The sequence below is a fragment of the Passer montanus genome, unplaced genomic scaffold, assembly GCF_014805655.1.
Source record: "Passer montanus isolate IOZ18808 unplaced genomic scaffold, ASM1480565v1 scaffold89, whole genome shotgun sequence".
Lineage (NCBI taxonomy): Eukaryota > Metazoa > Chordata > Aves > Passeriformes > Passeridae > Passer > Passer montanus.
Genome location: NW_024374256.1, coordinates 2272761 through 2299437, shown reverse-complemented (window position 1 = coordinate 2299437; position 26677 = coordinate 2272761). Strand labels below are relative to the sequence as shown.

The 26677-nt window shown below is 51.0% G+C and overlaps 1 protein-coding gene across 1 annotated transcript in view; it reads right to left on the bottom strand.

Moving 5' to 3' along the window:
• Positions 1–26677, bottom strand: part of CSMD2 (CUB and Sushi multiple domains 2) — a 243818-nt gene that overhangs the window by 65134 nt on the left and 152007 nt on the right. Inside the window, exons 16-26 of the mRNA XM_039733794.1 lie at positions 24318–24512; positions 21155–21293; positions 20279–20466; positions 18150–18338; positions 17696–17812; positions 14860–15075; positions 10522–10710; positions 6575–6744; positions 4898–5054; positions 4145–4336; positions 1923–2049 (exon numbers count right to left, since the gene is read on the bottom strand). Of these exons, the coding sequence (XP_039589728.1) occupies positions 1923–2049; positions 4145–4336; positions 4898–5054; positions 6575–6744; positions 10522–10710; positions 14860–15075; positions 17696–17812; positions 18150–18338; positions 20279–20466; positions 21155–21293; positions 24318–24512 (1879 nt within the window). The remainder of the gene's footprint in view (positions 1–1922; positions 2050–4144; positions 4337–4897; positions 5055–6574; positions 6745–10521; positions 10711–14859; positions 15076–17695; positions 17813–18149; positions 18339–20278; positions 20467–21154; positions 21294–24317; positions 24513–26677) is intronic.

Genomic DNA, 26677 nt, shown 5'->3' with positions numbered 1-26677 from the left:
TTTTAGATGAAACTCTGGAAAGTGGAACCTGTCAATACCCATGAAAGAATTAACAACATCAGTGGATTTTGACAACACTGGGATCAGCGATTGACCACAACCTACTTCTCTGAGAGCCATGTCTCTGTGTTCCAGCTCCCAGCTGGGCAAGGAATTTCCATCCATTTTCCAGCACCCCCTCCTCCTTTTCCTCCTCCTTCCTCCTCTCCCCCAGCTCTCCCAGCCCAACCAAGGCACTCCAAGCCCCAGATCAATCCCCTCTGCAAGAGCAGCCCCTTCCCTTTCATGGCTCTAAAGTGCAGACTCATTTTTCTCCCCTCCTCACCCCCCTGCCCTTCCCCTCGTGCTGTGCAGATACAGCTTCATTCCAAAAGCTCTGCTGATTAATTTTCATGTAAGTTATAAATGAGAGCTTTATACAATTGTATCATGCGTGAAGAGGATTATTTTTCCAATGGATTACCATAAAAATGAAGTTGCTGGGAATGTGCTCTCTCCACTCCCCTGAGATCAGCTGTGCTGCTGGAGCTGGGAAATGAAAGGGCAGGGAAAGGGAGCTCTGATCTCTGGGAAAGGCAGGGTCACCAGGTGTGTGTGGCTCTGACACCTCCTGGAACCTTCTCCTTTCACTGCTGGCCTCTTCCAAGCCTTTGGTTGATCCCAAATCTCTGCTCATACGCGTGTTTTTAGGGATTACAAGAGCAAAGTTGCTGAAGCAGCCCCTGGATGGGGGGAAAAAGGGACCTCTCTACCCTGTCCTATAAAAACCTTTTCCAGGAGAATAAAAATAGAGGAGATTTCAAGTGGAAGCTGCCTGTGCAGGGACTCAGCTGCTTTGGCTGGGCTTTTTCTCCTCTGTTCACACCCAAACCCATCCATTATTGAGCCATTCCAAAGGGCAGTGCTAATGGAGAGAATTTCTGCATTAAATAAAGATGAAAACACCAGACCAAACCCGTCTCCAGCAGAACTCCACGGGCTAAAAGCAGCACGGAGCTCACCCTGAGGGACAGGCTGTGCTGGAGAGGTGATGGGTGCTGAGGCAGCAGGGAGGAAAAAATGGGATTGAGGGGGAAGGAATTCAGGATGGAACAGCCACAGGCTTGGGATGAGCCAGGAATGGCTGACAAACACTGGGAACTCTGATAGGACAGGATTATTATTATTATTATTATTATTATTATTATTATTATTATTATTATTCAGAACTTTTAAGGTGCATTTCTCCCCCTCAAATCCCACCACTCAGTCAAAGCTTGGCTTGTCCAAATATTCCAGTTTTCTGTGGGCTTTGGCCAGCCTGGAATCTGTGGGAACACCCAGGGCAGCCCTGAAGGGTTTGGCAGGGCTGGGCAAAAATCACTGTAGGGGTGGTGGGACAGAAGTGAAGGATGAGGGAGCAGGAACTGCCTGGATCCTGGGACATTCCCAGTGATTTCCCACAACACATTCCTCATTCCAGGATTGTGTCACGAGGCCATTCAGCACTTTTGGGAAGTTCCTCATTAATCTGGTGGAGAAAGGGTTTGATTCTGGATTAACCCTTTAAGGAATGGGGTGGAAAGCTGTCCATGGACACCAAAGCTCTGGGGTGTTTGAGCTCAGAGCACCATGGGCAGCACCAGGACAGGGTCTGGTGTCACCACCCAGGGCTGTGACACACAGGGGACACACCTGGCTGGAAACAGAGGAGCAGTGATGCCACAGGGGGCTCTGAGCAGCCTGGGCTGGTGGGAAATGTCCCTGTAAATCCTTAACCCCAGCCTACACCACTCCCTGATTCTGGAACCAAAGCAGTGACTTCTCCCTGCTCGTCCCTCTCAGAGCGACAGCAGCTTCTCCCCCTTTGCTTTATTTAATTTTTGACCTGGAAAAATCAGCTCCACGTGGAAAAGAAGCCAAACCACAGGAGCCCAGCTCACCCAATGGTGCATCCAGGCTCTGCCTCGATGGTCCAGATGCAGTTGAGGTTGTGGTCATAGGGGGTTGGATATCCTGGAGAAAGGATCCGTCCCGAGGCCTCTCCTCTGATTGTCCCTCCACATTCAGCTGCAACAAAAATATTTATGGGGTTAGGGGGGAGATTCGTGGTTTTCTGTGGCTCTTGCTTGGTAACAATCTCACCCTGCAACACAGATTGTTCCTGGCTTTTTCCAAGGATTCTAAAAGCTTACGAAGATGAAGAGAATCATTGAATTCAGCTGAGTTCTCAGAACTATTCTGCATTTCTGTGCTCATTCTGAGCACCTGGCAAAGCTTCCCTGCACCTTTCTGAATCCCCAGGGAGCAAAGGCAGAGCCTGGCAGGATCCTGCTTCCCTGCTCCACACGTGGGGAGTGAAGGAGCTCTGCTCCTCTGCTTGGATTCATCAGAAAATGAAGGATAAGAAGGCAAAGAACTTGTAAATGTCACTGTAAATGAACTGCAAAGAACGTGAGGATTTGGAGTAATTTCCATAACATATCCATTCAAATTTTCATTTCTTTGAGTTTTCTTTAATTTCTTTTTAATTTCCACACGCTCAGACATGGCCTCATATCCAACACATGTAGAGCAAACAGGGTGAAGGTTAAGAAAATGCACAAATGACAGAGATTTCCCTTTTTACATCAATAAATGAGGCTAAAATCCCAGCCAAGGAAGGGTCCTGCCTCCTGGGAGAGAGAACATGGAGTGCCAGGGGCTGAGCACAGCCCTGGGTGTGGAGATTTCCCAGGGGACTCAGTGTCCAACAAGTTCCCCAAGTCCTGGGCACAGCAGGGCAGGAATCAGCAATCAGCAATCAGCCCCATTCATTTAACACACAAAATCAGAATTTTCCAAGCAAGAAGAGCTGCAGGTGAAAGGGAACTCGGCAAAGGGAATTGAAATGTCTGGGGATGGGATCAGGTGTCAGGCAGCTCTCAAATAAACCTGGCTGGGAGCTGTCACATGCCAGGACACGCGTTGATGTCACTATCAGGAAGTGCCACTCACTTCAACACGTCCAGAGTGAAAGGACAAGGCTGGAACAGCGCAAGGAAGCAAAAAACCTTTGTCAAATGTGTGTTCAGGGCAGAGTGTTTCATGTCAAAGCTGCTTCGAGTGCTCTCTGTCTCACACAGGATCCTCACCACATTAATTAGTGCAGACGGGCAATTAATAGCAGAGTTAATGTCAATGGATCAGCAAAGCGTGGTCAGGGTGGGCAATCCACAAGGAAATAATTTCCTGGAGGTGCAGGAGATGTCTCCATCTCGAGATGCCTCACAACTTAATTAATGCAGATGCAATTAATATGAGAGTTAATGTCACATGGATGAGCAAAGCAGGGACAGAAGGTGGTCAGGGTGTGGGATCCAAAGAAATAATTTCCTGGAAGTTTTGGCAGAGCAGGAGGTGTCTCCACCTCAAGGACCCTCACCACACACAACTTAATTAGTGTAGATGCAATTAACAGCAGAGTTAATGTCAGTGGATCAGCAAAGCAAGGACCAAGGACAGGGCATGGAATCCAGAAGAAAATAATTTCCTGGAGGTTTTGGAGGAGCAGGAGGTGTCTCCATCTTGAGATGCCTCACAGAGGATCCTCACCACAACTTAATTAGTGCAGATGGGAGTAATTAATAGCAGAGTTAATGTCAATGGATCAGCAAAGCAGGAACAAAATATGGTCAGGGTGGGGAACCCACAAGGAAATAAATTCCTGGAAGTTTTAGCAGAGGAGGAGGTGTCTCCATCTCAAGGACCTTCACCACACACAACTTAATTAGTGCAGATGTAATTAACAGCAGAACTAATGTCAATGGATCAGCAAAACAGGGACCAAGGGTGTGCAGGGTGTGGGATCCAAGGAAATCTCTCCCTGGAAGTTTTGGCAGAGGAGGAGGTGTCTCCATCTCAAAGACCCTCACCACCCACAACTTAATTCGTGTAGATGCAATTAACAGCAGAGTTAATGTCAGTGGATCAGCAAAGCAGGGACCAAGGGTGTGCAGGGTGTGGGATCCAAGGAAATCTCTCCCTGGAGGTGCTGGAGGAGGAGGAAGAGGAGGAGGAGGAGGAGGAGGAAGAGGAAGAGGAAGAGGAAGAGGAAGAGGAAGAGGAAGAGGAAGAGGAAGAGGAAGAGGAAGAGGAAGAGGAAGAGGAGGAGGAGGAGTCTCACCCACGCAGGTTGGCAGGGGCTGGTCCCAGGCTCTCCTCTCCCCTGTCAGGCACACCAGCACCCTGGTGCCTCTCAGGGTGTAGCCAGGGTCACAGCTGAAGGACACCGAGCTGCCAGCAAAGTGTCCCTCGTCGTGCACCTTGTACCCAAACTGGGGCACGCCGGGGTCCTCGCACTTGATGAGCTCAAAACCTGCAGCAGGGAGGAAGGGCAGCTGTTGGCACTGGGGATTTCACAGCCAGCAGGGTTTCACACAAAGCCATGGTGGTGTTTCCTTCTGACAACGATTTGTTGGGAATCAAAAGGGCCGTGTTGGAAATTAGAGGGGTTTTAATGAATGTTGGAGTTTTGATCTGAATTTTTGGATCGACAGGAAAGGTTTGGTCATATCCCAGGGAACAGGGACAGGAGAAGAGGAAACAGCCTCGAGCTGTGCCAGGGGAGGGTTTCTCCATGGAAAGGGTTGGAAGGGGCTGCCCAGGGCGGTTTGGAGTGCCCGTCCTTGGAGGTGTCCAAGGAATGGCTGCATGTGGCACTCAGTGACAAGGTCGGGATCAGGCACAGCTTGGACTAGATGGGCTTGGAGGGCTTTTCCACCCTCAGTAATCCTGGGATTCTGTGTTCTCCCAAACTCCAACTCCGCTTTGGGTGCAAGATCACCTCAGAATGAACTCTTTGCTCACGTGCAACACAAAACCATAAAAATACACCTTGACCTGTGGGATTGCCAGCACACACGGGATTGAAACTCACTGGAGAACTGCAGCTCGAAGCCTTTGCTGGTGTTGGCAGCGTCGGTGATGAACTCCAGCCACATGGAGCTGGAGGTGCTGTTGATGCTGGTGCCCAGCAGCTCCGAGTGGCTGAAGGTGCCCAGCAGCCGGGCAGAGCTGTTGGTGCCATCGTAGACCTGGGGGAAACAAGAAATCCAGCCTGGAAAAGACATCCCTGTGCTACTCCAGGGATCAAACCATCACTGCCCAGAGCGGCTGTGGCTGCCCCTGGATCCATGGCAGTACCCACGGCAAAGTTGGACAAGTCTTGGAGCACCCTGGGACAGGGGAAGGTGTCCCTGCCCTGACAGGGGTGGCACTGGATGATCCTTAAGGTCCCTTCCCACCCAAACCATTCCAGGATTTCTCTTCAGTTTCACTGAGCTCTAGAACGGAGAAATGATGAGGAATTTATCCCACCTTGTCCCTGCTCTGCTCACAGCAACACCCTGGGCTGTCCTTTGGCTGTTTTTGGTGGAGCAGCTTCCCAGGAAGAGCCAGCAGCTCCTGATAAATGCCCTGATTTGGAGTCACCTCAAATTAAGGAATTTGCTCCTGGCACTGAGCTGATCCTGGGTGTTGGAGGGGAAAGGGAAGGAAAGAACCAGCCCCACTCTGAATTCCAGCATCAGGCTGGAAAAGCAACTCTAACCCTTCAGGATTTGTCCCACAAGTGATCTAGCAGTCCCTGGATCCACAGGTGCAAACAGGGACAAATCCTTCAGGCAATGTGAGCTGAGATCCAGAGATGTCAGCTAAAAGTCTGACTTGAAACTCCACAGTGCTGCCCACCTGAGGAGCAGCATTTCCACCTGGAGGATCTGCACCCTCCTCCTCAGCCCTGCTTTACTCTGCTCACAGGGCTGCATCTCCTCAGCTCTCTTTCCCAAGGAGCAGCTACTGAAAAAACCCACGTTCTTCCCCCCAGACTGACTCAGAGATGAGCCTTGAATTTGCTGTGATTTAAGAAAAACACAAATGGGTTTTTTTCTTCCTTCCTTTTGTGAGGACCAAGAGCAGCTCCTCACCAATGGAGATCGATAGGAACTTTCCTCAGATGAGCAGCTGATGACAAACCTGCTGAGAGAACGTAATTCCTCTGACAAGGAGTACATTTCTTGCATTAACAGGAAATCTTTCTCCCTTTCCAGTCATTTGTGAGCTGGAAACGTGGATTACACCTCTCCTGGAGTGTGACACTTCAATGAGGACAGAGGCATTCCTGGGAAGACGGCTCAGCACATCCTTGCAATATTAATGCCTCCTTCAAAACCATTCTTTTGGTTAATAAAAAACTCAGCCTGGATTTGTCTCCTCTTCCACAGAGTCCTGGAGCTTGAATAATCTGAGCAGAGTCTGGAGTTCTGCACTTCAATCAGCCCCTTTTTGGGACAAACCAGCCTTGATTCTTCAAAGCACTAAAATAATGCTCAAACCCTCACCCTTCTGATGGATGAGAAGTTTTTCCTGTGCAATCCCACAGGTGAGAGCTGAAGTTTAGCTGGTCTGGGGGAAATTTAGTCTTCCAAACTGCCATGGCAATCACTCCATGGCACTGGGGTGACACAGAGGTCACTCCCACTGAATCCCATCAAAATTTTGGAGCATTTAGAGACGTTGCTCTCCTGAGCAGCTCCACTGCCCGAGCCAGAATTACCTTGAGGACATCTCCAGCCTCCAGCTCGAAGGTCCTGGCTTTCAGCTGGATGCCCTTGCCAGGCTGGCTCTGGATGGAGTAGATGCACTCGTGGTTGTTGTTGTAGTTCAGGGGGTAGTTGGGGGACAGCAGCACGCCCTGGGTTCCCGTCACAGACGAGCCACACTCAGCTGCACCGAGACACAAAGGCACATTTCAGTGACCCCACGTGTGTTCTGGCCACACCACACATGCAGGAGACTCCTCTGAAGCTGCTCAGCCCTTCTGCAGCAGCAAGGAAAGGAGATTCTGCCTGTTGTTACTCACTACAACCTGTTGTTACTCACTACAACCTGTTGTTATTCACTACAACCTGTTGTTATTCACTACAACCTGCAGACTGTCCCCTTTTCCATCACATTCTCCTAGCCAGGCTTCTCTCCTCCTTCAGAATCTGTAAATGTAAATCTGTGGGGAATCATTTGGGGTGGGATCTGGGGGGAATCTGTGTAAATATAAATCTGTGTGAAGCTCTGCTAAATCTGTGTCAATCTCTGTGAAATCTGTGTGGATCTGTGAGAAATCAGGGGGGAATTTGGGGGAGATCTGTGTGAATCTGTGGGGAATCTGTGTAAATGTAAATCTGTGTGAATCTCTGTGAAATCTGTGTGGATCTGTGAGAAATCAGGGGGGAATTTGGGGGAGATCTGTGTGAATCTGTGGGGAATCTGTGTAAATGTAAATCTGTGTGAATCTCTGTGAAATCTGTGTGGATCTGTGAGAAATCAGGGGGGAATTTGGGGGAGATCTGTGTGAATCTGTGGGGAATCTGTGTAAATGTAAATCTGTGTGAATCTCTGTGAAATCTGTGTGGATCTGTGGGGAATCTGTGGAAAGTTGGGGGATCTATGTGAATCTGCGGGGAATCTGTGGGAATTTGGGTGAATCTGTGGGGGATCTGTGTAAATGTAAATCTGTGTGTATCTCGGTGAAATCTGTGTGGATTTGTGGGAAATCTGTGGAAATTTGGGGGGATCTGTGGGAAATCTGTGGAGATTTGGGGGGAGATCTGTGAGGAATCTGTGCAAATATAAATCTGTGTGAATCTCTGTGAAATCTGTGTGGACCTGCAGAAAATCTGTGGGAAATCTGTATAAATCAGTGTGGATCTGCCTCAGAACAACCCCACGCTGAGGATTTTCTGTTCCTCCTGCCGAGCTCCCACACGAGCGAGCCGTGACTCACTGTTTTCCCAGCCTGTTTACCCTGCAAGATTTTCTGCTGTCAAACACTGCCTGCCTGCTCCTCTGGGGCTGTGCAGGCAGGGCTGGGGACAGGCACTCCAAAGTCCCCCCAGAGCAGTTTTTGGGATCAACCTCACGTCCCTGAGTCCCCACACCTCCTGAAGATGAGGGAACCATCCCAGGGCAGCTCCTGGAGATGAGGAACCATCCCAGGGCAGCTCCTGGAGCTGAAGGAACCATCCCAGGGCAGCTCCTGGAGCTGAAGGAACCATCCCAGGGCAGCTCCTGGAGCTGAAGGAACCATCCCAGGGCAGCTCCTGGAGCTGAAGGAACCATCCCAGGGCAGCTCCTGGAGCTCAGGGAACCATCCCAGGGCAGCTCCTGGAGCATGAGGAACCATCCCAGGGCAGCTCCTGGCTCTGCTGCTCCTCCAGGGAAGGTTAAGGAAGGAGGCAGCAGGAGATGCACCCAGAGGAGGCTCTCTGGAGGTGACTTTGTCCTCTGCTCTTGCCATGGATGAAAAGCAGAATTTTGGCACAGATTCCCCAGGAACAATGCTGGGGACATCTCAGGGAGCTGTCCTGGCCAGAGGGCTTGGACAAAGGAACAAAAACCACTCTGAGTTCTCCCCAGACCATCTCTAGGACAGGAGATGAATACAGAGTGTCTGGAAAAGCAATTAAATCTCCTGTGATCTTAATGAGCCAGTCTCCCATTTCCATCCCTATCCAGGCAGATCTGAGCAGGCAGTGGGGACATCGTGACAGAGCTGTCACCCTGCCACAGAGCTCTGGGCCATCAGCCCTGACTTTGCCCTGTTATGATAAACCCAGGCTGTCAATTCTGAGCCAGGAACAGCAGCCAGGGTGTCCACGCAGTGCTGCTGTCTGAGGCTCAAGTTCAAAGCTCTGGAAATGATTTGTTTTTTTGATTTTCATTCCCCTGATGAGTTTTATCTGCAGCCTGATTGTTATTCCTGCCTGTCCCAGCAGGGTGAGGCCCCAGAGCTCAGCAGAGCTGGGAAATTCGGCACCATGGGCTGGGAGGAGGCAGCAGCTGGCTCTGCTGGGGAGCTCTGCCCTGCAGTGGCCCTCAAGGGCCACCCAGAGCTCAGGACAATCTCCTGAGCAGGTCTGGCCACCAGGTGAGAGCCCTGCCCTGGCTGGTCTGGAGGAATCCCCCAGGCTCTGGGTGAGCAGAGCTGGGAAAGATTTCCTATTGAAATTCTACATCAAAAAAAAAAGGTGTGACATCTTTTTCCCAAGGCCTGGAGCAGCTCCCCCATCCCTGCTCTGGATTGGTCCCATCCTGGGGGGATGTCACCCATCCCAGGGATGTCACACATGCTAGGGGTGCTCCCAAACACCCCAAGGGTGTCAGACCTTCATCCTGGGGGATGTCACCCATCCCAGGGATGTCACACATGCTAGGGGTGCTCCCAAACACCCCAGGGGTGTCAGACCCTCATCCTGGGGGATGTCACCCATCCCAGGGATGCGCCCAACCATCCCAGGATGTCACCCCTCCATCATCCCAGGGGTGTCACCCATGCTAGGGGTGCTCCCTTCCATCCCAGGGGATGTCACTCATCCCATGGGTGCTCCCAAACAATCCCAGGGATGTCACCCCTCCATCCCAGGGGTGCTCCCATCCATCCTGGGGGATATCAGCCATCCACCCTGGGGATGTCACCCATCCCATCTCACCCAACCACCCTGGGGGATGTCACCTCTCCATCCCAGGGGATGTCACCCCTCCACCCTGGGGGACGTCACCCATCCCAGGGGTGCTCCCATCCATCCCAGGGATGTCACCCATCCTAGGGGTGCTCCCAGCAATCCCAGAGGATGTCATCCCTCCATCCCAGGGAATGTCACCCCTCCATCCCAGGGGATGTCACTTCTCCATCCCAGGGGATGTCACCCATCCACCCTGGGGGACATCACCCATCCCAGGCGTGTTCCCATCCGGGGGATGTCACCCATCCCAGGGATGCGCCCAACCATCCCAGGATGTCACCCCTCCATCATCCCAGGGGTGTCACCCATGCTAGGGGTGCTCCCTTCCATCCCAGGGGATGTCACTCATCCCATGGGTGCTCCCAAACAATCCCAGGGATGTCACCCCTCCATCCCAGGGGTGCTGCCATCCATCCTGGGGGATATCAGCCATCCACCCTGGGGATGTCACCCATCCCATCTCACCCAACCACCCTGGGGGATGTCACCTCTCCATCCCAGGGATGTCACCCATCCCAGGGGTGCTTCCCATCCATCCCAGGGATGTCACCCATCCTAGGGGTGCTCCCAGCAATGCCAGAGGATGTCATCCCTCCATCCCAGGGGATGTCACCCATCCTAGGGGTGCTCCCAGCAATCCCAGAGGATGTCATCCCTCCATCCCAGGGAATGTCACCCCTCCATCCCAGGGGATGTCACTTCTCCATCCCAGGGGATGTCACCCATCCACCCTGGGGGACATCACCCATCCCAGGCGTGTTCCCATCCATCCCAGGGATGTCACCCATCCTAGGGGTGCTCCCAGCTATCCCAGGGAATGTCACCCCTCCATCCCAGGGAATATCACCCCTCCATCCCAGGGAATGCCACCCCTCCATCCCAAGGATGTCACCCATCCCAGGGGTGCCCCCATCCATCCCTGCCCACCTCAACAGTGCAGCACAGCGGGACCAGCCAAGCAAAATGAAAGCACATGACCACCTACCAACACACCTTGGCAGAGGGGAGCTCCACACACGCCGCCTCCCGCCCAGGCAGGTGATCCGGGCCGCTCCCTCCAGCCGGTACCCCGGGAAGCACGAGAAGCTCAGCACGTCCCCCACGCCGAACTGCAGCCCCTTCCTGATGCTGTAGGCTGGCACCTCCGGCTCGTCACACGGCTCCAGGTCGTATTCTGCAGGGGATAATGGGGGTTTGTGGGGTGGTAAATGGGTTCTGTCCTCCACGGAGGGGACACGAGGAGCCAAGGGAGCTTTGATCCAGCTGCAGCGAATCCATGAGGATTCCAAGCCATAAAAACCCACCAGGATTTCACCCCCTACCTACAGCTCAGGGGTTCTGTCACCCCTGGAGAGAGCACCGGGATCCAGTGGAGCTTTGATCCAGCTGTAGTGAAGCCATGAGGATTCTAAGCCACGAAAACCCACCAGGATTTCATCCCCACCTACAGCTCAGGGGTTCTGTCCTCCCTGTAAATGACACGAGGATCCAAGGGAGCTCAAAGCTTTGATCCAGCTGCAGTGAATCCATGAGGATGGAATCCTGTTTGGGCTATGAAAACCCACCTGGATTTCACCCCAACCCAAAACTCAGGGGTTCTGTCCCCACTGGAGAGAGCACCAGGATTCAGTGGAGCTTTGATCCAGCTGCAGTGAATCCATGAGGATTCCAAGCCATAAAAAGCCACCGGTATTGAACCGGCTACCTACAGCACAGGGGTTCTGTCACCCCTGGAGAGAGCACCGGGATCCAGTGGAGCTTTGATCCAGCTGTAGTGAAGCCATGAGGATTCTAAGCCACGAAAACCCACCAGGATTTCATCCCCACCTACAGCTCAGGGGTACTGTCCTCCCTGTAAATGACACGAGGATCCAAGGGAGCTCAAAGCTTTGATCCAGCTGCAGTGAATCCATGAGGATTCCAAGCCATGAAAACTCTCCTGGATTTCACCCCAACCCAAAACTCAGAGGTTCTGTCCTCCATGGAGAGGACACGAGGAGCCAGTGGAGCTTTGATCCAGCTGCAGTGAATCCATGAGGATTCCAAGCCATGAAAACCCACCTGGATTTCAGCCCCTACACACAGCTCAAGGATACTGTCCTCCCTGTAAATGACACGAGGATCCAAGGGAGCTCTAAGCTTTGATCCAGCTGCAGTGAATCCATGAGGATGGAATCCTGTTTGAGCCTTGAAAACCCTCCTGGATTTCACCCCAACCTAAAACTCAGGGGTTCTGTCCTCCCTGTAGATGACACGAGGATCCAAGGGAGCTCTGAGCCTTGATCCAGCTGCACTGAATCCATGAGGATCCCAATTTCCACCTACCACTCTCCCCAGCACCTGGATCCCAACCACCTCCAAAGGCAACAGGTCCCAGTCCCTGTCACAGTGACACGGGAGGGGATGGGGATTTGTCACTGTCCCTCTGCTGCAGCCCCATGAGGACGGATCGATCCGGGCGGGATTTCTGCTGCCTCTCCATTTCTAATCCTGGAAATGGATGATCCTGCTCAGGGAAGGCAGGAGGACACTGAAGCTGCTGCTCCAAGAAAGGTCACGTAGGATTCTGGCCAACAGCCAAACTCACATCTCTGACTCCAAACCAGCCTGAAGGAAAACTCTTCTGAGAGTGTTTTTGGCAAAATCTCCAAGTCCAAAGCCTGTATGTTAACATATATATATATATGTAAAGGAAGCTAAAAATAGAACTGACTCCCATTTTTGCCTTTCAAGATAGGAAAGAAACCTTGAAATACACTGAAAATGAGAGTTATAATTAGAGGCGAGCTTTTGAAAGACAAAAAGCCATTTTCCCCTCATCAAAATGGGAGTTAATTGGAAATTTTCTGACTGGTTTCCACATGCAAATCCCCGACTTCAGAGGCCAGGAACAAAGGCACTGGGAACCAGGTTTCAGCTGCATCTATGGCAACAGCTCTGCCCGTCAGGGAGGGTGCCAGACCAAAATCCACAGGAAAAATGGGAATTTCTCTCCTTCCCTGGATGCTGAAGCGGCAGCTCAGGACTGGGAAGGACACAGGGACAGAGCAAGAACAGCAATAAAGCTCCTGTCCCTCACTGACTGTTGTAGGGAATGGCTTCTGGGGCACTCAAGCAGCAAAGATTGACATTCCCTGGACTGGGAGCACTTGGGAGTCCTTTGGAGGACTCCAGCCCAGAGGACACAGTCAAACACCTCCTGCCCTTCAAACAGAGGCTGCCTCAGTGCCATGAGCTGCCCTGCAGTGCCACATGTCCCTTTTTTGGGTCCTTCTCCACTCATTCTGACTGACAGCTGTTGATAAATCAGGATTTCCTTTGGAAAATCTGCACTTTGGATCACCACACGCACTCAAAGCCACCACCACCGTGATGGCTGAGCAAGCAGAGCTCAGCACGGGATTGCTGGAACTTCTCTGGGCAGGAATTGTTTCCCTCAGCCTCCTCCTGACTCCTGGAGTCAGGAAAATCTGGATCCCTCAGAGCCCTGCTGGGTGCAGCAGGAGGGAGCTCCCATCTGGTACCACAGCAGAGAACTGAGCCAGCCCAGGCAGGGAAAATGCATTTTCCAGTTCCCTGGAAATGCCAGTGGGATCATGGAAACCCAGCCTGGGATATGCCAGGTTAAAATCATGGAATGGTTTTCCACTATTAAAATGGATTTCCATGATAAAATCACGGAAGGGACCATAAGAATCATCCCATGCCATGGCAGGGACAGCACCTCCCACTGTCCCAGGCTGCTCCAAGCCCTGTCCAGCCTGGCCTGGGACACTGCCAGGGATCCAGGGGAAATCCATCCCAGCCTCTCCCCACCTTCAGAGGGAAGAATTTATTCCCAATACCCCCAGAATACCCCCAAATCTCCCCTTTCCCAGTCTGAAGCCATTCCCTGTGTCCTGTCCCTCCATCCTTGTCCCCAGTCCCTCTCCAGCTCTCCTGGAGCCCCTTCAAGCCCTGGAAGGGCTCTGAGCTCTCCTTGGATCCTCCTCCTCTCCAGGTGAGCATTCCCAGCTGTGCCAGGCTGGATCTAGAGCAGAGACAGATCCAGGACAGGCTGCAGGCTCAGGAGGGGCACTGCAGGAGCATCCAGAGGCAAAAAGGGAAAGCAGACGGACAAGGGGAGGGACCAGCCCTGCCTGCTCCTGATCCAAGCTGTCCAGATTGCTCCACAGGATCCCATCCGTCTGTCCCTGTGCTGGAAATGCTGGCCCTGCTGCAGATCCTGCTCTAAAACCAGAGAAGGTCTTTGGGGAAACAGGGACAGCATTCCCCAAAAATCCTGAGCTGGAGCTGTCCATAAACGGAGCAGGGAAGGGGAGGGTGGGGAGGGAGACTGGAGAGGGGTTTAATTCCAGTGGGTGCATTCCTGTGATCCAGGACAGACAGAACTGTTCCCCCTGGCTGTGTGGGGGCTGCAAGGGGGATATTTCTTGGAACACATTGGGAGAATTTCTTGGGACACATTGGGAGAATTTCTTGGGACACATTGGGAGAATTTCTTGGGACACATTGGGAGAATTTCTTGGGACACATTGGGAGAATTTCTTGGGACACATTGGGAGAATTTCTCAGGACACATTGGGAAAATTTCTCAGGACACACTGGGAAAATTTCTTGGGACACATTGGGAAAGTTTCTCGGGTCACAGTGGGGTTTAATACTGGGAGAATTTACTGGGTGACAAAAGGAGTGACCCAAATCAATGGAAAATTATTTTACTGGGAGGGTGGGGAGGCCCTGGCACCCCAGAGAAGGGGTGGCCCATCCCTGGAAGCGTCCAAGTGTTGGGGCAAGCTGGGATAGTGGAAGATTGGGCAGGGCAGGGCCTGGATGAGTTTTAAGGTCCCTCCAAATACAAATCGCTCACAGAAAAGTGGGAAGGGAAAGAGAGGGAAAGAGGGGGAAAGGAAAAGGGAGGGAAAGAAAAGAAGGGAAAGAAAGAAGTGACAGGGAAAAAAAGAAAAGAAAGAAAGAAAGAAAGAAAGAAAGAAAGAAAGAAAGAAAGAAAGAAAGAAAGAAAGAAAGAAAGAAAGAAAGAAAGAAAGAAAGAAAGAAAGAAAGAAAGAAAGAAAGAAAGAAAGAAAGAAAGAGAAAGAAAGAAAGGAGGAAGGGAAAGAAAAGAAAGAAAGAAGAGAGGAGGAAGGGAAAGAAAAGTGACAGAAGGAAGGGACAGGGAAGGGAGGAAGGAAGAGAGGAAGAGAGGAAGAGAGGAAGGGAGGAAGGGAGGAAGGGAGGAAGGGAGGAAGGGAGGAAGGGAGGAAGGGAGGAAGGAAGGAAGGAAGGAAGGAAGGGAAGGCAGGCGTTGGGCAGCTGCTGTCACCTGAGAAGGTGATGTTGAAGCCCTCGTAGGACATGGAGAAGTCGGAGATGAAGCGGATCTGGGCCGAGAAGTTGCCGAAGAGCCCCGCGCTGAGCGGCGCTGGCAGCCGCGAGCCCGTCAGCTGCTTCAGGGGCTGGGCAAAGCTGGAGTTCTCTGTGATCAGCAGGTAGTCGTGCCCGTTCTCCAGGTGGAACGTGTGGAAGGTGAAGAACACACCTGCAGAGGAGGGGGGAAGCACTGGTGGAGTCATCCCACAGCGTTCCGTGCTTCCCAGCGAGGAAATCACGCTGAAATCATGGATTTTGTTCTGGTGGAAGTGAAATCAATAAACCCCTAAATCCTGGGAGTGGGAGCAGGCCCAGAGCAGGGACAGGCTCTGGAAATGCTGGATTCCTGTGCCCTTGTCAGGGATGACACAAACTTGCTCCAGGGACAGAGCAGCAGCTGAGGGAGCAGCCCAGGGGAGCCTTTTATTCTAAAAGTGACTTTGAAATGGAGAGCAAGAGCAGCAAGGCTGGAGCTGGGAGGGTCAAGCGTGTTCCAGAAGGAATTCCTGCCTGGAAAACCAGGATTTAAACCAGCCTCAAGGTCAGAGAGGCTTTTCCAGAAGTGTGTCAGTGGTGCAGCTGCAAGGACCCTCCCATGATGGGCTGAATCAGAGAATCATGGGATGATTTGGGTGGGAATGACCTTAAAAATTGTTTTATTCCATCCCCCTACCTCGGAAAGGGACACCTTTCCCTAAACCCTACCTTTTTATTCACCTTTTCCTGCCCAAAGTAAACCCCATAACAGCTCCAACCACAGAAATCCCAGCCAAACACAGCAAAACTATTTTGCCTCTTCCTTCCAAATTCAATTTGAACGATTTGAAACATTTGGGGAGAAGGCTGTGACCTTGCTGCATTTGTAAATGAGCCAGAGAGGAGTAATGGATTACTTAAAGTCCCCTTCACACCTCCAGACACACAACGGGAAGCACTTCAGGCTCCTGCAGGAGCCTCCAGCGAGGTGATTTTTCATGCTGGAATTCAAACACCATTAGAAACACTCATTCTCTGGAAAATAATTCCAGCTTGGAAATAAAATAATAAGAATAAAAAAACCTAACCAAAAAATGGCAGTGAGAGCAGAGCCAGGCAGGATCTGAGCTCAGGAGCTCTGTCACAGCATTGTCACACCGACTTAACAAGGCAAGGAGATGCCAAGCAGTAAAAAGCCTTTTTGCATTTAGATGGATTTTTCCATCCTGATCTCCCAGCTCAAGGCAGGCTCCCAAGCCCCTGCTGGTGTGGGGTTGGGATTTATCCTGCCCAGAACCCCTCTGGAGAGACACAGACCCCTCCAGGAAACCCAAGGATGGAATTTGGGCTTTGGGAGAGATTCCTGCTTGGTTTGACCAGGTTATTTCATTTAAGCAAATAATTCCCACCATTCCCAAAATACAGCATCCCAAAGAAACAGCAGGAAACCTGCAAAGAAAGCCCAGAGGAAGATTCTCCTCCTTGCTGTAATTCCTGGAGATCAGGGAAAGCTCTGGAGATCCAATATCCAACCCCACAGCACCAAATTCCAGCTGGAAATTCCATTTATTTATCCCAAGTTCTTCCTGGAGGTTTGCTGCTCACATGGAGCTCTTCCCTTCCAAGAAGGTCAGAGAGGCTGGAAACCAATAAAGAGCTTTTCCCATGGGATTGGGAATGAAGGAATTGTGGGCTCATCCCAATCCTTATCCCTCACTGCCCTTCAGTGTTCTCAGAAGGATTTTGATGACCCAAAGCTTAGGATTGACCTTGATAATTCCTTCTTTATATCCATTCTGTGGAGAATATTTTTAGTTTCACTCTTCCCCCCCTGCAAAATTCCACAAAAGCAGGAAACTTCCGGGAGTTTCCAAATTGTTTGTCATTTCTACCAGAAGCACAAAACAGAAATAGATCTGACCTGAAAACTGGGATGTGGGGAATGCAAAATGACTTTATTCTCCCCTGACAGCAAATTTAAACCCTCAGTTTTAGCAAACCCAGCCTAAGGAACAGAAATAACATCACCCCTCTGGAATTAGCACAAGAATAATTCAGTTATCCCGGAGAACATGCCCAAATTCCAAGTTTTTGAAAGTAAAAACTCCAAGCAGACGGCACGAGGCTCCTCCAGCACTCAAGGGTTGTGGAACTGTAGCAAAAAGGGCTAATTATAAACTCATTTTAAAGGATTTGTGACCAATTAAACCTTTGCTCTGGTCTGCAATTTACTGTGGCACAAAACATCTCTCCAAACACAAGGTTGGGCTTTTATTTTCTCCCCCCATTCTCTGCAGAAGAAACAGCAAAACAAATTAGAGGGGAAAGAAATCACTTTGAAGTAGTGAGATTAAAAATAATGGTTTCTCTTTAGGCATTTAAATACCTTTAAAATGAAGCTGCTTTTAAACTCCACTTGCACAGCCTGGGAGTCCATAAAGTGTCACAGGAAAATAATTGTTGGAGCAGCTGGGGCAATTCCAGGACTCGTGTGGTGGCCTTGTGGGAGATATTCCCAAAAAACCTGGGAGGGGAGGAGCTGAACTCCTCCACAAATCCCTCAGGAGGGGCAGATCCCTCAGGATATCTGCATCCACATCCTGACTTTCAGGATGGGGCCACAAAGGTCTGGGACAGGAGATAACACAAAGCACAGGCTCTGTTTGATAAGAATTTTCTCTTGAAAAGGATGAAGAGGTGACATCAAAACCCCCTGGATCTTGTCCAGGGACAATGGAATCATCATTCCTGAGAGGAACTCTTGGTTCCCACAGGGAGAAGTTTCTCTCCCACTGCCTCAGTCCTCTCCTCACCTTTCCCATGGGATGTTTCTATCGTCCACGTGCAGTTCAAGTTGTTGGGATAAAAATCTGGGAAGCCTGGGGAGAGGATGGTGCCACTGGAGCCACGGATGTAGCCCCCACAGAGAGCTAAAAACACACAAAAAAAGGAGAGAAAGAGTTTAATAATCCAGAAACTTTCACAAGCCGGGAGGAAAAAGTAAAACCAAAACCCAGCATGGGAAAATCCAACAGAAGAGACCGATCGACCCAAATCCAACCAACACAAATTGGGTTTTGTTGGTCAAAATCCACCAAAATCCATGGACAGACCCACCAAAACCCATGGATTAAATTCCACAGGGAGCTTCCCAGCAAGGGAAGCTGGAACAACCATCCCTGTGGGACCCAACTCTGGATATCCCACCCCGGGAGCTCCGCTCTGCCTCCTACCACCACGAACACCCCGGAGCAGAGCTTTGCTCACCCTCACAGCTGGGCAGGGGCCGGCTCCACTGGAAGTTGGGCTCGCACTCCAGGGCCTCGCTGTCACTCAGGGTGTAGCCAGGGTCACAGCTGAATGTCACCAGGGCTCCCACGTAGAAATCGTTGCCGTGGCGCTGCCCGTTCACCGGGATGCCCGGGTCCAGGCAGTGGTCAGACTGCAGCTTCACAGCTGGGCACACAGCGGGGTCACAGCCCTCAGCTGGGCACTGAGCAGCTCAGGGCAGCCCAGCCCACCCGTGGGATTGTCCTAAATATTGGTGGTTAACCCCACAGTGGAAGGGAGAGAGGGGATTCCGCAAGTGAGGGGATGGAGAGAGGGAAATCCTCGAAGTGAGAGGAGGAAAGGGAGAGGGAAAAATCCCAAAAGTGAGAGGATAAAGAGAGGGAAATCCCTGAAATGAGGGGATGGAGAGGGAAATGCCCCAAGGGAGAGAAGGAAATGGAGAGAGGAAAATCTCAAAAGTGAGAGGATAAAGAGAGGGAAATCATCAAAGTGAGAGGAGGAAAGGGAGAGAGGGAAATCCCTGAAATCAGGGGATGGAGAGAGGGAAATCCTCGAAGTGAGAGGAGGAAAGGGAGAGAGAAAAATCCCTGAAATGAGGGGATGAAGAAAGGGAAATCCTCAAAGTGAGAGGAGGAAAGGGAGAGAGGGAAATCCCTGAAATCAGGGGATGGAGAGAGGGAAATCCCTGAAACAAGAGGATGGAGAGAGGGAAATCATCAAAGAGAGAGGAGGAAATAGAGAGAGGGAAATCCCTGAAATGAGGGGATGGAGAGAGGGAAAGGGAAGGGAGGAAATGGAGAGAGGAAAATCTCAAAAGTGAGAGGATAAAGAGAGGGAAATCATCAAAGTGAGAGGAGGAAAGGGAGAGGGAAATCCCTGAAATGAGGGGATGGAGAGAGGGAATTGCCCCAAGGGAGGGGAGGAAATGGAGAGAGAAAAATCCCAAAAGTGAGAGGATAAAGAGAGGGAAATCCCTGAAATGAGGGGATGGAGAGAGGGAAATCCTCAAGGTGAGAGGAGGAAAGGGAGAGAGGGAAATCCCTGAAATCAGGGGATGGAGAGAGGGAAATCCCTGAAACAAGAGGATGGAGAGAGGGAAGTCATCAAAGAGAGAGGAGGAAATAGAGAGAGGGAAATCCCTGAAATGAGGGGATGGAGAGAGGGAAAGGGAAGGGAGGAAATGGAGAGAGGAAAATCCCAAAAGTGAGAGGATAAAGAGAGGGAAATCCTCAAAGAGAAAGGAGGAAAGGGAGATAAAAGAATCCCAAAAGGGAGAAGATAAAGAGCGGGAAATCCCTGAAATGAGGGGATGGAGAGAGGGAAATCATCAAAGAGAGAGGAGGAAATAGAGAGAGGGAAATCCCTGAAATGAGGGGAGGATGAAATGGAGAGAGGGAAATCCCAAAAATTAAAAGATGGAGAGAGGGAAATCCCCAAAGCAAAAGGAGGGAGAGAGGGAAATCCTCAAAGTGCGAAGTGGAAATGAAGAAAGGAAAATCCCCAAAGTGAGAAAAGGAAATGAAGAGAGGAACTGGTCTGGGATTCTTGGGCCTGTCCTGTGCAGGACCAGCAGTTGGACTCCACAATCCCTGTGGGATCCAGCTCTGGATATTCCGATTCTGTGAACTCAGCTCTGCCTCCTAACATCAAGAATATTCTGTAGATGCTAAAATAAAAATTAAAAAAGCTTCTACAAACAAGCAGAGAGGGAATGGCTTCAGATTGGAAAAGGGAAAATTTGGGTGGGATATTGGGAAGAAATTCTCCCCTGTGAGGGGCTGGGATGGCATTCCCAGAGAAGCTGTGGCTGCCTCATCCCTGCAAGTGCCCAAGGTCAGCTTGGAGCAACCTGGCACAGTGGGAGCTGTCCCTGCCTTTGGGTTTAAAGTTTCCTTCCGAGCCAAACCAGTCTGGGATGGCAGGAAAAGCAGAAACTGCTCCTCCACTGGCAGCAGCTCCTTGAGCAGTGTGAGCTGCCTGGCACGGGGAAAAAGAGACCCAGGGGGACTTGAGGAGGCCGTGGGGCTGCTGGAGATGGGGAATTGCAGGGAATCCCAGGGAATCCCAGGGAATTCCAGGGAGCCCCGTGAGCAAGGGGCCCTTACTTTCGTATCGGATCTGGAAGCCGATGTCAGAGTGGCTCTTGTCTGTGGTGAACAGGAGGTAGAGGTGGTTGCTGGTGCTGATCAGGAACTGGGGCACCTGGGTGCCATCGTAGACCCCAATCAGGGGAGAGGAGTAGGAGCGGCCGTCCCTCACCTCCAGGGTGTCATAATTCACCTCTGTCTTGAACCTGGAAGGGACAGGAGGAAAATGAAAGCCCAGCACTGCTCCCTTCTGCTCATTCCCCCCTGGAACCACCACGGGGGCTGAGCTGAGCTCATTGAGGCACTTCACACGTGTTTGGGGTTTTTTTCTGATCCTTCACCTCTTCTCCTGCTGGCCCCCACCTAAAATATTGCCCAGGTGTTGAGCCAGCAAATGAGACAGGGCTGGAAGAGCCATGGAGCCTCAAATGTCACAGCAGTGGTGGCAGTGGCAGCTCCTCTCTGCTCTCTGGGGCATTCCTGGCACTGCCAGGAATCCAAAGAGCAGCTGATTTTCAGGATATTTGCATCTATATCCATCTGCATCCCTGAACAAGCCCTCCCACACAGCCAGCCCCAGGGCCAGGAAATCCTGGGAAAACCAAAAACCTCAGCATTCCCTGCTGCTCCCCCCACCCATGTGGCAGCTCAGCCCCAAAAAAAATGTCCCAAACACCCCTGAAAACCAGCAGGAGTGGTTCAGACACAACCATTCCCCCCAGTGCTGGGTGAGTTTTAATTCCCTGCCAGGAGCTCATGAATTAAAAAGCGGAGAGGGGAAAACCTGAGCTCCAGATGATGTGGAGCAGCTCACTCCCCTCTCCTGGCTGCACCTTGGAACCACCAAAAGCATCCAAAGCAGGGAATTTGGGGGCTGCCCGAGGTGGTGGGCACCTGTCAAAGGTGATCTTGATGGGGTAGCCAGGCTGGGCCTCGATGACCCAGGCACAGCTGAGCGAGTCCTTGTAGAAGCCAGGCCAGCCTGGGGACAGGATGGTTCCACTGGGTGACGTCAGGTGGCCCCCACAGGGTGCTGGGGACACAAAAAGGACAGAAATCACACAATTACCCAAGCTGGGAAAGACCTTCAGGCTCATCCAGCCCAACACTGCCAATGCCACCACTAAATCAAGTCCCTGAGTGCCACACTTGGGGTGAAAAATGGCACAGAGCTGCAGCACCGTGAGGTGTCCCCACTTCTGAAACCCCTTCCCTGCATTTCTGTCCCCCCACGAGTTAAAAATCACCAGAGTCAGATGGAAAACCAACATGAAGTGCTCAGAAATTGCCTTTTCAGCTCCAAGTGCAGCCACTGCCCCCCCGGGAGCCAGCAGAGCTGACCTTGGGCCCGGCTCGGAGGGGACGGGGTGTAAAATAATGATTGGATATAAAAGCAGAGGAAACTGCAAGGTCACTTGGCATTTCAGGTGCCAGCAAAATCTCTCCCAGCCCTGCTAATTGAGTCATGGCTTTGCTGCCACGAGGGACATCACCAGAGCAGGGCATTCATTCCAGCCCGGGCTCCCCAGTGCCACCAGCAGGAGCTGCAGGCGCGTTCTTGCATTTTCTGGGAAAAGGACAGCGGGTCTGAGAGCCCAGAGGCACAAAAACCCCCACAGCCCCCAGGAACTGCCAGGTTTGGTCCTCCAAGGAGTGACCCAGGGCCAGCCCCAATGTACCGTGCCCCTGTGCCACCCCAAAATGTGCCAGCCCCAGCCCCAAGGCTGCCCTGCTGCTCTGAAGGGTGGCAGATGAAAGTCGTTTGATCCCAGCTGGCTCCAAAGCAATTATTTTTTCCTTTCTGCCCCAAAGCTGCACGGTCTCCTGTCAGGATTTCCACCCTTTTCTCTGTCTCCTTCATTCCCATTAATTTTTTTTCAAGTGTTGAACAGGACTTTAGATCTCTGGGCTTTTCTCCTTGCTTAAAAAGGGTAATTAAAATGTCCAGACCGAAGGGTGAGTCAAAGAAATCACCAGAGTGATCAGGAGGAGAAGGCAGAAGGTTATCAAATATAAAAGTTTATTAGAAGTGTATTATTTAATGAATGTTTCCCTTCCATGCTTAGAAATAGGTAAATTTCAAGGCTTGTGCTTTGAAAGTAACAGGAGCCCTGAACTGAACCTACATTTTGACAGGAGCAAAATTATGTAAGAATACAAGAAGTCCAGCTTTTTATTCTATAAAAGCTGTTGAAGACAACTGATTCTTTCCTTCAGTTCCAAAGACAATGGCCAGGATTGTGCAATTCCTGCTGCTCAGGCAATGCAGGGCCAATTACTCCAATTATTTCTCAATATTCCAGGGCTGTTTCTCAAGAGCTCAGCACTTGTTATTCAAATTGCTGCAAATACCAGAGCAGAGCATCACTTCCCTGAGAACACAGGGCACAGGAAGATTTTCAGTCCTAATGAGCTCCTTCTTCACTTCTCTTTTGCAGAGGAGAAGCTTGAAAGTCCTAAAAAAGCTTTGAAATCTGAATTAAAGCCTTTAATTCAGCCCAGCTCCCCCCACGGCAGGGTTGGCTGTTGTAGCCAGGAGATGGAAATGCAGAATTTCTGCTTCTCAGCTGCCAGAGCTCATTGACAGAACTTCTGTCATTACATAAATATCAGATATTTTACATGGATCAAAAACCAGGATGGGAAAACATCACCCTGGATCTTCCATTCCCTGTTGTTTCATTCCCTCCCTGAGAGGAGCAGCAGGGGAGCTTTGAGGCAACACTAAACCACAACCTTTTATTATTATTGTTATTGTTATTAGAAAAACACCTGTTGTAACAAGAACTGATCATCAAACAAATACAATAAAAATCCTCCCCCGCGTTCATTCCACACCAAAAAATTGGAAAATAAACAGAGCTCAGGAATATTTGAACTGAAACTTCCTCCCCAGCAAACTCCTCTGTGCAGACAGCAACTTCCAGAGGCGTGGAAAATCCTGGAAGGTGCTGGCTGGACACTGTGGAATGTGAGAGTGAAACCCTGACAGGCAGAACCCCAATTCTGGATCCCAAAAGGCTGCAGAATTTCCCCCCCAAAAATCTATTTCCCTGAAGGAATGGTCACCTGGAGAACAGGAAGAGAAGGAGAGGAAAAGGAGAGAAGGAGGAGAAGGAGAGGAGGAAGAGAAGGAAGAGAAGAAGAGGAGGAGAGGAGGAGGAAGAGAAGAAGAGAGGAAGAGAAGGAGAGGAGGAGGAGGAGGAGAGGAGGAGGAAGAGGAGAAGAGAAGAGGAGGAGGAGGAGGAAAAGAAGAGGAGGAAAAGAAGAAGAGAAGGAGGAAAAGAAGAGGAGGAGAAAAAGAGGAGGAGGAAAAGAAGAAGAAGAGGAGGAGGAGAAGAGGAGGAGGAAGAGGAGAAGAGGAGGAGGAGGAGGAAAAGAAGAATAGGAGGAGGAGAAAAAGAAGAAGAAGAGGAGGAGAAAAAGAAGAAGAGGAGAAAGAAGAGGAGAAGAGGAGGAGGAAAAGAAGAAGAGAATCTCTCTCCCACCAGGCTGGGAACACTCACCAGGAGAAGAGAAGCTCCAAGGAGAACCCAGAGCTCCTTCCAGCGCTTGAAGGGGCTCCGGGAGAGCTGGAGAGCGACTTGTGACAAGGGATGGAGGGACAGGACACAGGGACTGGCTCTGAACTGGGAAAGGGGAGATCTGGGGATACTGGGAAGGGATTCTCGGCTGTGAAGGTGGGCAGGAGCTGGGCTGGAATTCCCAGAGAAGCTGTGGCCACCTTGGGGTCCCGAATTCCCAGAGAAGCTGGGGCCACCTTGGGGTCCTGAATTCCCAGAGAAGCTGGGGCCACCTTGGGATCCCTGGCAGCTGTGAAGGTGGGCAGGAGCTGGGCTGGAATTCCCAGAGAAGCTGTGGCCACCTTGGGGTCCCGAATTCCCAGAGAAGCTGGGGCCACCTTGGGGTCCTGAATTCCCAGAGAAGCTGGGGCCACCTTGGGATCCCTGGCAGCACCCAAGGCCAAGGTTGGGACACCAGAAGTGTCCCAGCCCACGGGAAGAGGCGAGATGGGGTTTTTAACATCCCTCCCAGCCCAAACCACGGCGGGGCTGACCTTCGCAGCGCAGCACGGCGTTGTCCCACACCACGTTGCCCTCCTGCAGGACGCAGGTGACGCTCTCGGCGCCGTGGGTGCGGATGAAGCCCTCGTCACACAGGAAGGACACGGAGCTGCCCAGCTGCAGGCTGTCCCCAAAGCGCTTCCCGTTCACCGGCACGCCGGGGTCCGGGCACTCGTTGTGCCGGAACGCTGCCAGGAGGAGGAGGAGGAGGGAAAGAAGAGGAAAAGAGGAGAATCAGCATCTTTTTGTACCCCCACAGCCTGTCCCCAACAACGAGGATGTTGCAACCTCAAAATGAGGGAGCAATTATGGAAAATTGAATTTTCCCCTTTGAGGAGGAGGAGATCATAAGGAGGAGGAGAGGAGGGAAAGAAGAAGAAAAGAGAACAATCAGCATCTTTTTTCCCCCCCCAACCTGTCCCCAAAATGAGGATGTTGTACCCTCAAATTGAAAAAAATTGAATTTTTCCCCTTCCCAGTACCAGGAAGAGGAGGAGAGGAGGGAAAGAAGAGGAAAAGAGGAGAATCAGCACCTTTTTGTACCCCCACAGCCTGGCCCCAACAACGAGGATGTTGCAACCTCAAAATGAGGGAGCAATTATGGAAAATTGAATTTTCCCCTTTGTTTTCCCTTTGAGGAGGAGGAGATCATAAGGAGGAGGAGAGGAGGGAAAGAGAGGAAAAGAGGAGAATCAGCATCTTTTTGTACCCCCCAGCCTGTCCCCAAAATGAGGATGTTGTACCCTCAAATTGAGAAAAACTGAATTTTTCCCCCTCCCAGTGCCAGGAGGAGAGGAGGGAAAGAGAAAAGAGGAGAATCAGCACCTTTTTGTACCACCCAGCCTGGCCCCAAAACTAGGATGTTGTACCCTCAATTTGAGAAATATTGAATTTTTCCCCCTCCCAGTGCCAGGAGGAGAGGAGGGAAAGAGAAAAGAGGAGAATCAGCATCTTTTTGTACTCCCCAACCTGTCCCAAAAACCAGGATGTTGCACCCTCAAATTGAGAAAAATTGAATTTTCCCCCTCCCAGTACCAGGAGGAGGAAAAGAGAAAAGAGGAGAATCAGGGTGTTTTTGTACCCCTCACTCTGTCCCAACAACGAGGATGCTGCACCCTCAAAAAGGGAGCAATTGAGGAAAATTGAATTTTTCTCTTTGAGGAGGAGGAGAGGAGGGAAAGAAGAGAAAAAGAGGAGAATCAGCATCTTTTTGTACCACCCAGCCTGGCCCCAAAACTAGGATGTTGCACCCTCAAATTGGGAAAAATTGAATTTTTCCCCCTCCCAGTGCCAGAAGGAGGAGGAGAGGAGGGAAAGAAGAGAAAAAGAGGAGAATCAGCATCTGTTTTTTCCCCCACAGCCTGTCCCCACAACGAGGATGTTGCACCCTCAAATTGTGGAAAATTGAAATTTTCCCGTTCCTGGTGCCAGGAGATCGGGAGGAGGAGGAGAGGAAGGAAAGAGAAGAGGAAAAGAGGAGAATCAGCATCTTTTTGTACTCCCCAACCTGTCCCAAAAACCAGGATGTTGCACCCTCAAATTGAGAAAAATTGAATTTTTCCCCCTCCCAGGACCAGGAAGAAGAGGAGAGGAGGGAAAGACAAAAGAGGAGAATCAGGGTATTTTTGTACCCCTCACTCTGTCCCAACAACGAGGATGCTGCACCCTCAAAAAGGGAGCAATTGAGGAAAATTGAATTTTTCTCTTTGAGGAGGAGGAGAGGAGGGAAAGAAGAGAAAAAGAGGAGAATCAGCATCTGTTTTTTCCCCCACAGCCTGTCCCCACAACGAGGATGTTGCACCCTCAAATTGTGGAAAATTGAAATTTTCCCGTTCCTGGTGCCAGGAGATCGGGAGGAGGAGGAGAGGAAGGAAAGAGAAGAGGAAAAGAGGAGAATCAGCATCTTTTTGTACCCCCCACCCTGTCCTCAAAACGAGGAAAATTGAAATTTTCCCTTTCCCAGTTTCTGCCTCTGGCACGACAGGAGGGGATGGGGAGGTTAAAGGTGTTGGTGTCCATCAGAGGATGGGATACAGCAGGAAAGGTCCTGGCAAACTGAGTCACCTTCTCAGCCACCTTCCACATATAAAATACTCCAAATAGGGAGAGATTAAAAAAAAAAAAAACTGAAAATTTCTGACTGGAGGGGACATAAGGGAACTGCTGATGGGAAAAATGGAAATATTTAAGGCACCAAGGTTAAAAAGGAACCTCAGCACGTTCTGTGACTGCCACATCACAGAGCTGCAAGGGACATTAAAGCTCACCAGTGCCACCCCTGCCGTGGCAGGGACACTTTCCACTGTCCCATGCTGCTCCAAGCCCTGCCCAGCCTGGCCTAGGACACTTCCAG